General features: G+C 34.4%; 1 protein-coding gene across 5 annotated transcripts in view; it reads left to right on the top strand.

The window, feature by feature from the left end:
* The window catches only part of RBM26 (RNA binding motif protein 26), a 48,465-nt gene extending 41,331 nt beyond the window's left edge, over positions 1-7,134 (top strand). For all 5 annotated transcript variants that reach the window (XM_039714604.1, XM_039714602.1, XM_039714603.1 and 2 more), the window contains 3 exons: positions 54-140; positions 2,907-3,020; positions 6,312-7,134. In XM_039714604.1, the coding sequence (XP_039570538.1) occupies positions 54-140; positions 2,907-3,020; positions 6,312-6,401 (291 nt within the window). In that variant the 3' untranslated portion in view covers positions 6,402-7,134. The remainder of the gene's footprint in view (positions 1-53; positions 141-2,906; positions 3,021-6,311) is intronic.
* Positions 7,135-12,192: the final 5,058 nt, after the last annotated feature.

Here is a 12,192-nt window from a genome sequence, read left to right as displayed (position 1 = left end):
GCGTGGGAGAGCTATTTTACTAAACTTTTTTTTGTTTGTTTATTTATCAAAAGCAATATGGTGAAATTGAAGATTGCCAGATAGATGACTCTTCTCTCCATGCAGTGATTACTTTTAAAACAAGAGCAGAAGCTGAAGCTGTGAGTACAGTCTTTCTTCAGAATACACTGTGGCATTCAAATACCTTCTGTTTGTGTTATACTTCTGTATTTGATTAAATGTAATACTGTTAACTATTTTAAAACTATTGACACAAAAGTGTGAATTAAACAAAAGTGTCAGAACTGTATGGAACTGAAATAGTTAAGAAATTATGTTTATAGCAAAACGAGGAGGATGTAAGAGGGAAATTAAGAGAAACACTTAGGAATTTATATTTACGTGTCTTGGTTTATCTTCATTTAGTTGCCAGGTTTTTTCTCCTGAAGACTTGGTACCCTCATAGTCTAGCTGGAATTTCACGGACATCCTGCAGAGTCAATCTGTATATTTACTTGGGGTTCAGTTTGGTTTACCTTTGTCTGAAAACCCATAGTAGTGTAAATGGGATTTGATCTGATTCTTTTTTTTCCCCCTTTTAGAAATTTATGGAAACATATTTTTAGACATTCATGGAATTACAGAAGCATAGAGTTGCAGAAGTAACTTCTAGAAACTAAAATCCAGAGTTGACTTACAGCATAATTCAGTATCATTACATATGGATCATTAGAATTTAATACATTTGGCTCAGCAGCACTCCTGCCTTATTTGGTTCATGATATAGGCATATAATATAGGTATATTATGTGATCCAGAACAAATTAATGAACATAGTTGTTCTACAAATGATTTTTTTTTTCGATTTAAAATCCTTGTGTCACTGTTGAGGTGGAGTATTCCTGAAAATACTCCTAAAAATACAGAAACGTGGATTCATATTTGCACTATGGTTGTATGGAAAGATTTCAGTTTATGTTTATATTTTGCACAAATTTTATCTTGTGGAGTTTACCTGAACATAGTTTTCATACCTGGCCAGACTATTCTCTTGGTCATCTTGAGACACCAGTGAGGTGATTGATAGAAAAAACTGCTATTTACAGTGCACATTAACCATGGGGGACAATAGTTTTGAACACTGAGAGTATCATTTATGGTTAGATATTTTGATATCCATGTGCCAAAGATGTTTTACAAAAACACAGAATTCTGTTTCGTTTGTGAAGCTCATAGCTGTAGGAATGATGAGTACTAACTGTGTGGAGATAGTATTTATTCTGTAAAAAAGGAGGTACAATTAATGGCACATGGTGCATACTGACTCATAGGGGAGAAACAGTTTTGTACAGCTGTATTGAAGGAACACAGTTCAACGGTGAACAAAAATTCTGTTCAAAGATAAAAGCTACTCTGGTGCTCCCTGATGTTGGGCACTTCTTTTTGCAGTTTCATATTCTTTGACATTGTAGTTTACATAAGAAATACTCTTTAAGTGTGGAGAGAAAGTTCTGCTTCCCTGAAAAGAAAAATAGGTCACCTAGAACAATAATCCATTTTTGTGGACTATCCAAATAAAGTCTTTAGTTCTCCCAGATGGAGTATGATTCAGTGCAAGGATCAGGATTAATGATGAATGTTTGAGATGTCCATATTTTAGTGAGAATTAAAATATTTAATTGTCAACTTTGTTTTATTAGACTGTGTCTAATTTCACCTTCATTTTTAAATGAAGATTTTATGAAAACTGGGTTCAGTCAAATCTAGGAAAATTTGTATTTTCTTTAAGATATTTTACATATTAAATGTATTTCCATTGGAATCCCTGTGTTTACAACTAAAGCATTAAGGTTGGTAATTTGAGAAGTTGTAGAAGGGAATCTTTAAAGACCTCTGCTGCAGCAAATTGTGAGGTAAATGCAGCTAATATTTTACCTTCTTAAATGAAAATAGGCCTAGGCTTTATGATCATATATGTTCTAGCCTAGAAGGAAGAGGAAGATACCCTGTTGTAAAACGTTGCATTTTTATGTAGTAGTAATTTCTTCCAAAGATTACAAGTTATTTCTGGGCCTAAATGTCACTTATAAGTACTTCTAAAAATTCTAGTTGTGTGACATTGTGATGAGACCATGGACAAAAAGCTCCTGAGCTGCATTTTAATAAGCATAGAATCTTTTAAATTTATCATAAATTTATATGTACAGATTTAAAATTTATACCTGGGGACTTTAATATCACACAATTCATGTTCAGATGTCATTGGACATGTAATTGTTTCTACATTTCACATTATGCTGTACTTTCATATTGTACTATAAATCTTTTGTGACCATGACGGTTATTTCGGAATGTTGCTAACGCTGATTTATGCTCATTCATGTTACTTTAATTTGAACATACTATTTCTAAAGCAGCCACTTAATGTAGCTGGTACTTAGAAAGACATGAATATCCCATAAGTTAAAATTTTTTACATTTCAATTACAACAGCTTTACAGGAAGTGGAACGTTTTCCAGTAGATTAAATTGTAATCACAAAGGGGCTTTTTTTCAGTTGTTTGGTTGTTGGGTTTTTAAAAAGATGCTAAATCATTTGTAGGGATGTCTTACTTCTTCCACTAAGTTATGCATTAACAGTTTTGTGTCTGTCTTTGGAAGGTGAGGAACCCAGCAAAATAACACTTAAAAACCGGGAAGGTGTTGGTTCAGTATGTTACCCACATTACCAAGTGATTTATGGTTTTCCAAGCTTATTTTCTTCTGAATGTATTTTCATAATTTTCATTGAAGGACATATGAATTGCATGTGCAGTGAATAAAGTTGTTTAATTTAACCTAGTAACAGTACTTCAATATGAACGTATTGCAACTTAGGCTTTCTTTTGTAAAGTCACCTGTAATTAAGATAGTTAAACTTGTTTTAGGCTGCAATTCATGGATCTCGTTTCAAAGGACAAGAGCTAAAGTTGGCATGGAACAAGCCTGTTGCTAGTATGTCAGCTGTTGAAACAGAAGAAGCTGAACCCGATGAAGAAGAAGTAAGCTTGCTTTTTCTTTATTTTTTATTTTAATTTTTCTAAGATGAAATAGTGGTTTGGTTTTTCAAAACCAAAGCAAATGAATCTGTGGATTCGTGCTTGTATTTTTTAATCTAACATTTTGATACCAGAAAATAGATTTCTGTATATTTCTTGGCGTTTAGGGTGTTGGAAATCTAGATATTTTGCTTTTGCTTGCAGAAATGTTTAATTTCTTAGATAACAAAAAACTGTAGAGGATATATCTAGAAAATGGAAGGCACAGGTTTGAACTTGCATGAGAGAGATTGTCGATTTTGTCCAAAACATGGGTTTGTGCCATCTTGTTTTGGCCCTAATTTCTTAGAGGGTCATATTTTAGACTCTGATTTTACTTTATAGATATGGCTCAGAGGATATGGTTGAAAGAGTAATTCAGAGCATTTTCTGACTTCATTCAAGCATCTGAAGTACCCTTTCTGACTGTTACTTTGTCATGGTCCATAGGAGATACTAAAGCCGTGTCCAAATAATCCTAATTGGTTAATGTAGGAGTAGTGGGGCAATATGTATGGATGCAGTCTAGCTCATTACACTCAAAATACCTAGGTTTGTGAATTCAGAAAAATAAACGTCACCTGGGGATAAAGTCAAGCAATCTTTTTCCAAATTTATTTACTGTCAGTTAACTGTATCCGCATAATTGGCATAGAAAAGTTGAAATGGAAATGCACCTTGACTTACTTGATGACAGTATTTTGTCTGCATCTTTTTCCTGTGGCATTTTGGTTGATCTACTACAGAAGCAGCTTCACAAGTTCGCTTTGGTACAACCAAATTTGGCTCATTTTCTTACATTGGTGGTGTTCACTTTCTGTTTTTTTCCTGAAGAAAGCCATTTTGTCTGCTGGCTTCCTGTCTCCAAAAATGCCCATTCGTTTTTTGTGTGCCAGTTGAAGATAGATACCTCTCATATTAGACATTTGTGCCTTCCAATTTACTGAGTGCTCCTTTCCTCATGTACACAAATCTCAAGCGTTATCAGATGGTCCTGAGCTGTAAGTGAACAAGAGACTATATTATGGAATCTAAAGAGCATCTTAGGTATTTTGTCGCATCTCCTTCAGGGAAGTATTGCCTTGGAAGATCAACAGCAGTGTGTTGATGCAAGGAGTCTTGATGCAGGTTTGAGATGTCTCCTTGAGTAACCACTTCACTGAGAATTTTTGTGTAGTAAAGGAGGGGCATGCAGGGATAGGCAAACATTTCGGCAGAGTAAAGGAAGGAATGTATGTATTCATTGGTAGGTGAACTGCAGGGAGATCTGTCTTTTAACTGCCTTAGCTAATTATTCTTGTGGAAAATGCCTAAGAGTTGAACTTGGATCAAAACCCCTAGCTGTTCATGGGTTTTGTCTACTTGCTACTTAATTTGTTTTATAGCAGCAGTTGTAAGCACATGAAAAAGTTTTTCTTCATTATTCCATATCTCTAATGCCATGTTAGTTCAGCTGAATACTATGCTAGAGAAGGTAGCAGGCTTAAGACGTGAATGAAAGTGAGTACTTTGTCTCAAAAAAAAAGAAAAAAAAAGCTATGTAATTCAGAGATTTGAGATGAGATTCTTAATAACAAAACATGGTTCCCAGTCCATTCATTATGTAAATAAGAGGAAGGTCTTTTGGACTTGAGCACTTTAGAAAATCCCTGGTGAATAGGCAGGTAATTCTAAAAGCATCTGGTCTTCCTAGATGCCTTGTGTTCTACACCTAGGTGCCTAGCAAAAGAGTTGACTCTGCTGAGTCAACAATTGATCCCTAAGAAGAATATAAAATGTGTAAGTAGAGATAAGCTTTTAATCATCAGGGGTTTGCAGTTGAATGACCTCTTGAATCAGAGATGTGGTGTCTTTGTAGTTTATAGTTGAAAGGCCTTGACATGTGTTTATTGTATTAATTTATCTGGTCTCTTTAGAATCTGAATAACATCTGTAATATCCTGTAACAAGGAATGCTAGTGTTCAACCATGTCTATCCTGAATAAGTATTGTTCTATTGGATCTGCCACCTACATGTTCTCTCTTCACTTTCTTTAAGATACTTATTATGCAGGAACACTGTCATAGTTCCCCTCAATTATTTTATCTCCCTGTAGTTGTTCCCCTGTGTGGAATTGTGCTCTGTAGAGTTCTGCACTGTGCACTGCCCTCTGGACTACTCCTCTTTGACTGTTGCAGTGTTGTATTTTGGCTCACTGAATATCAGGGAATACCAGGAAAGAATCTAAGTTGTCAGAAAGCTTCTGTGTTTTAGTCAGGGTCAGACTATGCATCGATAGACAGGTCAGGTGTCAACAGATCTCCTTTTGAAACTGTGCTTTCCATATGCAAGAGTAATGAAGATAGTAGTTTCTCCCTCTTGTAAAAGAGCCTGCCAGAAAGAGAGAAGGCTTAGTTCTAGGGTTTCTTCAGCCTAGAGTCTCTTCTCTCTCAGAAGACTTCATAATTTTGCAAATCAACCTTCACACCTGAAGGTTGTGAATTTGGAAATACTATAGCAAAAAAACCCTAGAATTCCTTAGACGCGAAGAATAGGCAAGAAAAAACACAGCTGCTAACAGCTGGGCAGTTCTGCTAGGGAACTAGACATCCTTGTGTTTTAGTCCTTTCTTTAGGTATGGCAGTTTGCTGTGTTAGATGTAATCGTCAAAAACTTTCCAAGATAGGATAGTTTATATACACCTCTGTGTCTATATGTAGATAGAAATTAAGGCAACTTAAATTCAAAGGCTTTGAAGTCTGTCAAGTTACTATGTTATGGAACAGAATTGAGAATATACTAATACGGTTTGTCTGAATTTCTCTAAATACCTGTCTCCCTGCCTAGTTTAAATTTTTATATTGATTTTAATCTTGATTAAGGTGTCAAAATTGGATTAAGCTCTTGGATGAAAACAGATATAGATACTGTCAACATGCAAAAAAACATTAGTTTTCAACATAGCATATTAAGTTTCATGGGAATATAGCAGCTTGGACATGAATGATATGCTGAAGAATCAGAAGAGCTGTTTAAGGATGAGGTACATGTGTCATGGTCATCTTGAAGTCTATTGAAAAAAAGTTTCATTTGCCATTTAGTAATATATGTTTATAGGACAGACATATCCAGTGTACTTCATTGAAAGCATTAATGTTTAGCTATTATCAACCAAATTTTCTTGTGTATTAAAGTGGAAGTGCCAGAGATTTGTATTTTGCCTTGTGATTTTTAACATTTTTTGATATAACGGTTATCATATTTTTCTCTTGAAGTTTCAGGAAGAATCTTTGGTGGATGACTCACTGCTTCAAGATGATGATGAAGAGGAAGAAGAGAATGAATCTCGTTCATGGAGAAGATGATTCAACTGATCAATGACAATGCTAGAGCTGCACCTGTGTTGCATTAGTATTACCTAATGTACTTCTGCATCTTTGTATTAAAAGGGGTTTTGTGATGAAGTTGGATTCAGATATAGATTAAAAAGCAGCTGGTCAGTTATACATTTTGAGAGATTGATGTTTGAGTTACATTTCAGTAAATGATTGCTAAAGACATCATACTAGGAACATATGCAATGTTTTTATTACATAGTTCTACAGAAAGTTACAGAATTCTTTGGGTTCTTTGTAATTTACTGAATTGGTCAAACACAAATGACCAAAAGTTGTTATAACATAGATAATTTTTGTTCTATTCCAGATACGGAATGAAAATTTGCATTTAAAATCTTTGTGAATGTTTTCAGAAATGAATAGATAACAGTACTAAACTGAAGTCTCTAAAGTTATGTATTCATAATATTGCATAGTAGTATGCTTAGGCTTTACTATGTACTAGCCTTTTGTTGGATTTGTGTACGTATTTTACCTATGGGTTTTAATGATAAAGTGTATGACTGCTTTGCATATAAGTCCTTATGACTTTAAGATGTTAAAAAAATAAAGAAATGGAATGGTCTTAAAAAAAAAAAGAAAAAAGAAAAAAAAAAGCAATAACCAAAAAAGCTAAGGCAATGGTCCTTCATGATGGAAAAAAAAAAAAAAAAAAGAAAAAAAAAGAGAAAAGACCATTCCAGATGGCAACCCCCACCCCCATGTTCACAAAAGGAGCTTGAATCACTATCACTTACACTAAAATAATACTGAATATATAAAACCAATCTCAATCGTGTTTTATCTACATTTACACATGGTGTGCTCTTCATAAAAACTTTTGGATGTTCTGAATTTAAAGTGATGCAAGTCAAATCTTGAATAGAATAATACTCTCAACAATAAGGAATTTTTTAATATATCTCTAGAAGTTTGATGCCCCAAAAATAACGTGCAGTACTGAAATACAATTTAGAAAAATATGTGAAGAGAATCTGAATACTTAGTAGGCAATAGTCTAAAAAATTGAGTACACAGCTAATACCTTTTAATATTCCTGTATTTTTATGATGACATTTTTTATTTTCAAAAGTAACACTTGGAAAATCCTGTGTTCACACTACTGCACATATTCACCCATCAAAAGTACGTGAAATGCTAGTGTACTCTACAGTAAATCTCCATTGGCTCTTTCTAGCTGGTCTTTCTGGTATATGAGGTCTGAAGTTTCTTCTTAGCAAGGAAAACTGCCTGCTGTTTTGCAGTAAAGGACCTCTCAGAAAGACTTGTTTTTATTTCTACTTACTGGCGTTTTGCTGGACTGGTTTCAAAACGAAACCCATTTGTTAAATATTAAATTCTTGGGTTTTGTTTTTGTTCTGAAGGGAGTGGGTGGGCTGTTGTTTTGATTGAATATTTCCTCCCCATTAATTCATTAACGAGTGCATCCTAAAACCACTGTCTTACTTATCAAATAGATGGATGTGAGGCTGTACCACCATTCACTTAAGTGTTGGACTCGATGATCGTTGTGGGTCCCTTCCAACTTTGAATGTTCTGTGATTTTGTGATAGTACTTCAGTTAATAGGGAGTTTTCTTTAGTCCATGTTTTTGTCTTTTGCTGGAAAGAGGGAGAGAACTGGTATAAGTCATATCCCTGGTTGGTTGTTTTGGTTTTTTTTCAATTCCAGAGTAGGAATGGAGGAAAGTAGAAGTAGTAGCATTCTAGAGAGAAGAGCTTAAGCTGTAGAATTTTTGTTTGTGCTTTTCAGTTATTTGAAGGGATTTCAAGAACTGGATCCTGTTTTTTCTGTTGAGCTTTTGGTTTGGTTTGGTTTTCCCCTCTGCCCTGATGTGTATGCGTATCTTGTTGCAAAAAACATGCACTTAAATTTTTGTACAGTCCTAGTTTCACATTGAAATGTCACAATTGACTGCCATGCTTGTTACACTAAGTTCTAAATTTTGCCATAAAGAATTGTATTTGGGAAATTGATTTCCTTTTACACTGAATTTCAGGCAAAATAAAATATTTTAAGAACCTTTTTATCCCGTGCTCTGAATGAGCTGTTCTAATTCACTGAATTAAGTACAAGCTTTCCTACTTTTTAAATTAATTTAGTACAATTGAAGTGCCAATTGACAATCCATGATGTGGAGATTTTTTGTGTGTTGTCTTACAGAACAGGTACAGCGCAGTAAAACACTGTCCATGCTCCATAAAGTGTTTGTGTGGCGTGCTTTGCTGCTCAAACCTGCCTTTTCACTGCAGTCACTCAAGCTAACGGCAACTATAAGTGTGCTTATTGCATGGATGCTTCTTACAAATCATCTGAAATTGCACTATCATATAATTTGAAAATTTGAGTTGTTACCAGGCTTGTTTTTAATTCAGCCTGGTAACGCATCCATCTGAGATTCATTTCATTGAAACTTTGCACCCTGCAAAGGAGGGAACCTTTTAAAATTCTTTTTATCACCTTCCTTCTGCAAACTTTCTACTGGTGTGGATTGTGTTCCCTGCTGTTACCTTGTGACATTCTGAATGGTTGAAAAACACATCAGAATGGCTTGGTTTATTCTCACTTTAAAACCCCAGTCAAAACCAATATGTGGTTGTATGTCATTTAACATAAGAAAACCATGTCCCAGTTGCAATCTGAATGGATTCTATACGGATTTCTGTCATTGTCAAATCATTCCTTCATTTGATTTCTTGTTGGCTTGCTCTGTCTTCCTTGTCTAGCTCTGCTCTTCCCTCCATCTTTTTGCTGCTGCCTTAGCCAGTGCTTGTCACTTCAGTCAAATCCTTATTAACATAGCTTACAGTGAAATCTTTTGTCACCTGGAGCAGCATCCTTGTTTCAGTCAACAAACCAAACATCCTGTTGGCTTGGTTTTCCTCAAGATAGCTTTTCAAAATTTCCATGGACTAAAACCTAACATTTAAGAAGGTATGTTGTTTTCCTCTTGGATGCTAAAGGACTTGAGTAAGATGTGAGCTGACATGCAGTTCAATGGCAGTATTGTTTATAACTACATTTAAACTACAAAACATTTGAAGTAAAGACAATCAGTAATTCAGACTATATTACAATCTCTACAAAACAGTAGATTACCAAGAATAAATCTTTGAAACAGTGCTTATAGCCAGTACTGTTCATATTTTTCCTTCTCTTAAGACCAGTCATACACTACAGTTGTACAAATGCACAAATTAATATAAAGGGGTAGAGACCTTCAATGACTCAATGTCATTGACTCTAATTCAACTTTGGGTTTTTTTATGTTGCAACTAATGAAGATATAGTCAGATTTAATGCTGTATTTTATTACAACTAGGACAGTAAGTTACAATGAAAAAATTTCAATTTAGAGCAACTGGAACATATAACAGAAATTTGAGGAGTTTCTGAGAAAAGAATTGAAATTAGAAAAAATTTTATTCATCACACTGTTCTGAGTGGAGCTGTATCTTACTGTATTGGTGTTACAGCACTTGGTTACTTTAAAATGAACCTGTTAAGTCAGACGAAGTAAAATTTTCTTGATCAAGACAAAAGAAGAAAATTTCATCTTTCTCTAATGAGCCAGTATAGCTGTAAACTTATCCTTGGGGAAGATGAACCTTTAGTTTTTATGGACTCTGTAAAGAGGTCAACATAGACCTTTATAAATGCACTAGTTTGCTTGTTACACAGGTACCTAAATACTGCAGTCTTCTAAAATAAGTATTTTTTAATTTAAATATACCTCTGCTGTTTTATTCTGAACCATGTTTTAACTCTGAAGACATCAAAAATACAACAAAAATAGACTTCAGTGATTTCAATCTTTATTTGAATTCTCTTGAGATCTAATGGGAATAATGAGAAGGATTTCAAGAACATACTGCCTATACCACCCATACCATCTATTTTGCCTAATAGAAAATTATTTTAAAAATCCTTCTATATGTTTTAATACTAAAACTTATCTGAATGATTGTACTTTGTTCTTAGTTCAAGTGAAGATTAACATTTTTTTCTTCTTCTTGCAGTAAGCTTGTAATCCTGAGACCAGTTGATGTCTTTGAAAATCATCTCATCTGACCCTGTGGTATAATGTAGCAATTTTGATATTATAGTTTTAATTCTTGAATTTCAATATTCTTCCTGCTTTGTTAGCAGACAGATTAGTTCAGTTTCTCACCTCTCTCTGCTGAAGATTGGAATACCATGTTTAGCAAATCTGTCTGGTCTAGTTAATGAATTGGATTTTAGTATTTCCTTATCAGCAAGTAGAAGAAAGAAGTTTGAGACCTATACTCTTCAAAACCCAGTTTTCTGAAAGACCTCTACAGTAGACCTGTTTGTTTCATTTTAACCTCTTGGATACAGAGAGGGTAGAATAGCCTTTTTACACTTTTACACTATTTTATTTTTCTGTGTTGCAGATGTACATAAATTTTTTTGGTAGTAATTTGATGGATAAAAATTTTGTTTAAAAAAATCAGATCTTCTGATATCATCTAGTGTAAATTCTTTATCTGCAAAGAAAAGGGAGAAAAGTAATTGTGTTAGAGTTCCTCCTGACAAGCTGAGAAGATTATTGGAAATAATGTTGTTGTTTACAGGCCCCAGAACTTCAACAGTGCACGTGTTCTTTTCCTAGTTGCTGAAGAATGACTTCTGTTTCTTAAACCTAGTGTTCTTTTAAATGCGAAAGGAAAAGAAACACTAGCTTCTCAAAAATGTTTTTGTGATAGTCTGCAGCCAGACAGGATATGTCCCAGCTCTAAGGCATATGAACTTTTCTCTAACCAATAATTTGCTCTCTAGGGAAATGACAAAAGTTTCTTAACCTTTAAAGATCATAATTTATTTTTTGTCTTGCACAAAATTTTGTGCAATAAAGATATTAGAGCCAAAGAGAAAAAAAGACTTCACAAAAATGTGTGTTGATCTATGCATGTGAGAATTTATATCCTTTTGCTGAAGTCAGGTGCATGTTGCTAGTGCATGTATAGTGTAGCTGAGATCTACTGAAGCACAGAAATGCCTTTAGGGTAAAGCCCCTCATTTTACAGAGCTTCCCAGTTCTGCAGAGCTCTGCTGCATAAAAGATAGGAGAAATGTCCTTTCTGCTAAAGTACCTTGTTTTAACATGAAGAAATGTTCTACTTTTCATTTACAAACTGTCCTTTTTCTGCTTAAAAAAACCAAAATATAAAAACCCAAAAAAATCCCACCAAAAACCACTTTGATTTGGTGTGTGGTTTTTTTTTGTTTGGTTGGTTTTTTGGTGGGTTTTTTTTTTTTTTGGTGTTGTTTTGGGTTTTTTTTGTGTGTGTGTTTTGGTTTGGTTTGGTTTTGGGGTTTTTTTTTTTTTGGTGTTGTTTTGGGGTGGTTTTGTGTGTGTGTTTTGGTTTGGTTTGGTTTTGGGGTTTTTTTTTTGTTTTGTTTTTTTTTTTTCCTCGAGATAAAGCCTTGTATTTTCTCTTTCGGCTGCTAGAGGGCACTATGGCTACACAAGTGAAACAAAAGCTGGGAAGTGCTCCCATTTTAACACTTCAGTGATATTTTTCCTGTTTCAGTTCTCATGCTAATATTTGCATTTCTTGCAAAAACCTGTATACATCTCTACTATGTCAGCAGAAATCCTATGTGTGTGAACTGAAACAAAGTATCTCTCTGGATTTAGGTACCAGTGATAAAACATGACTCCAGGTGTTTAAATCTGAATAAAACAGAAGAATGTTTCTGTGTTGCAAGAGGCATGTATCTGTTGCCTTTTCTG

The sequence above is a fragment of the Passer montanus genome, unplaced genomic scaffold (genome assembly GCF_014805655.1).
Source record: "Passer montanus isolate IOZ18808 unplaced genomic scaffold, ASM1480565v1 scaffold30, whole genome shotgun sequence".
Lineage (NCBI taxonomy): Eukaryota > Metazoa > Chordata > Aves > Passeriformes > Passeridae > Passer > Passer montanus.
The sequence above is the reverse complement of the archived record's forward strand: the minus strand, read 5'-3'. Positions and strand labels throughout refer to the sequence as shown.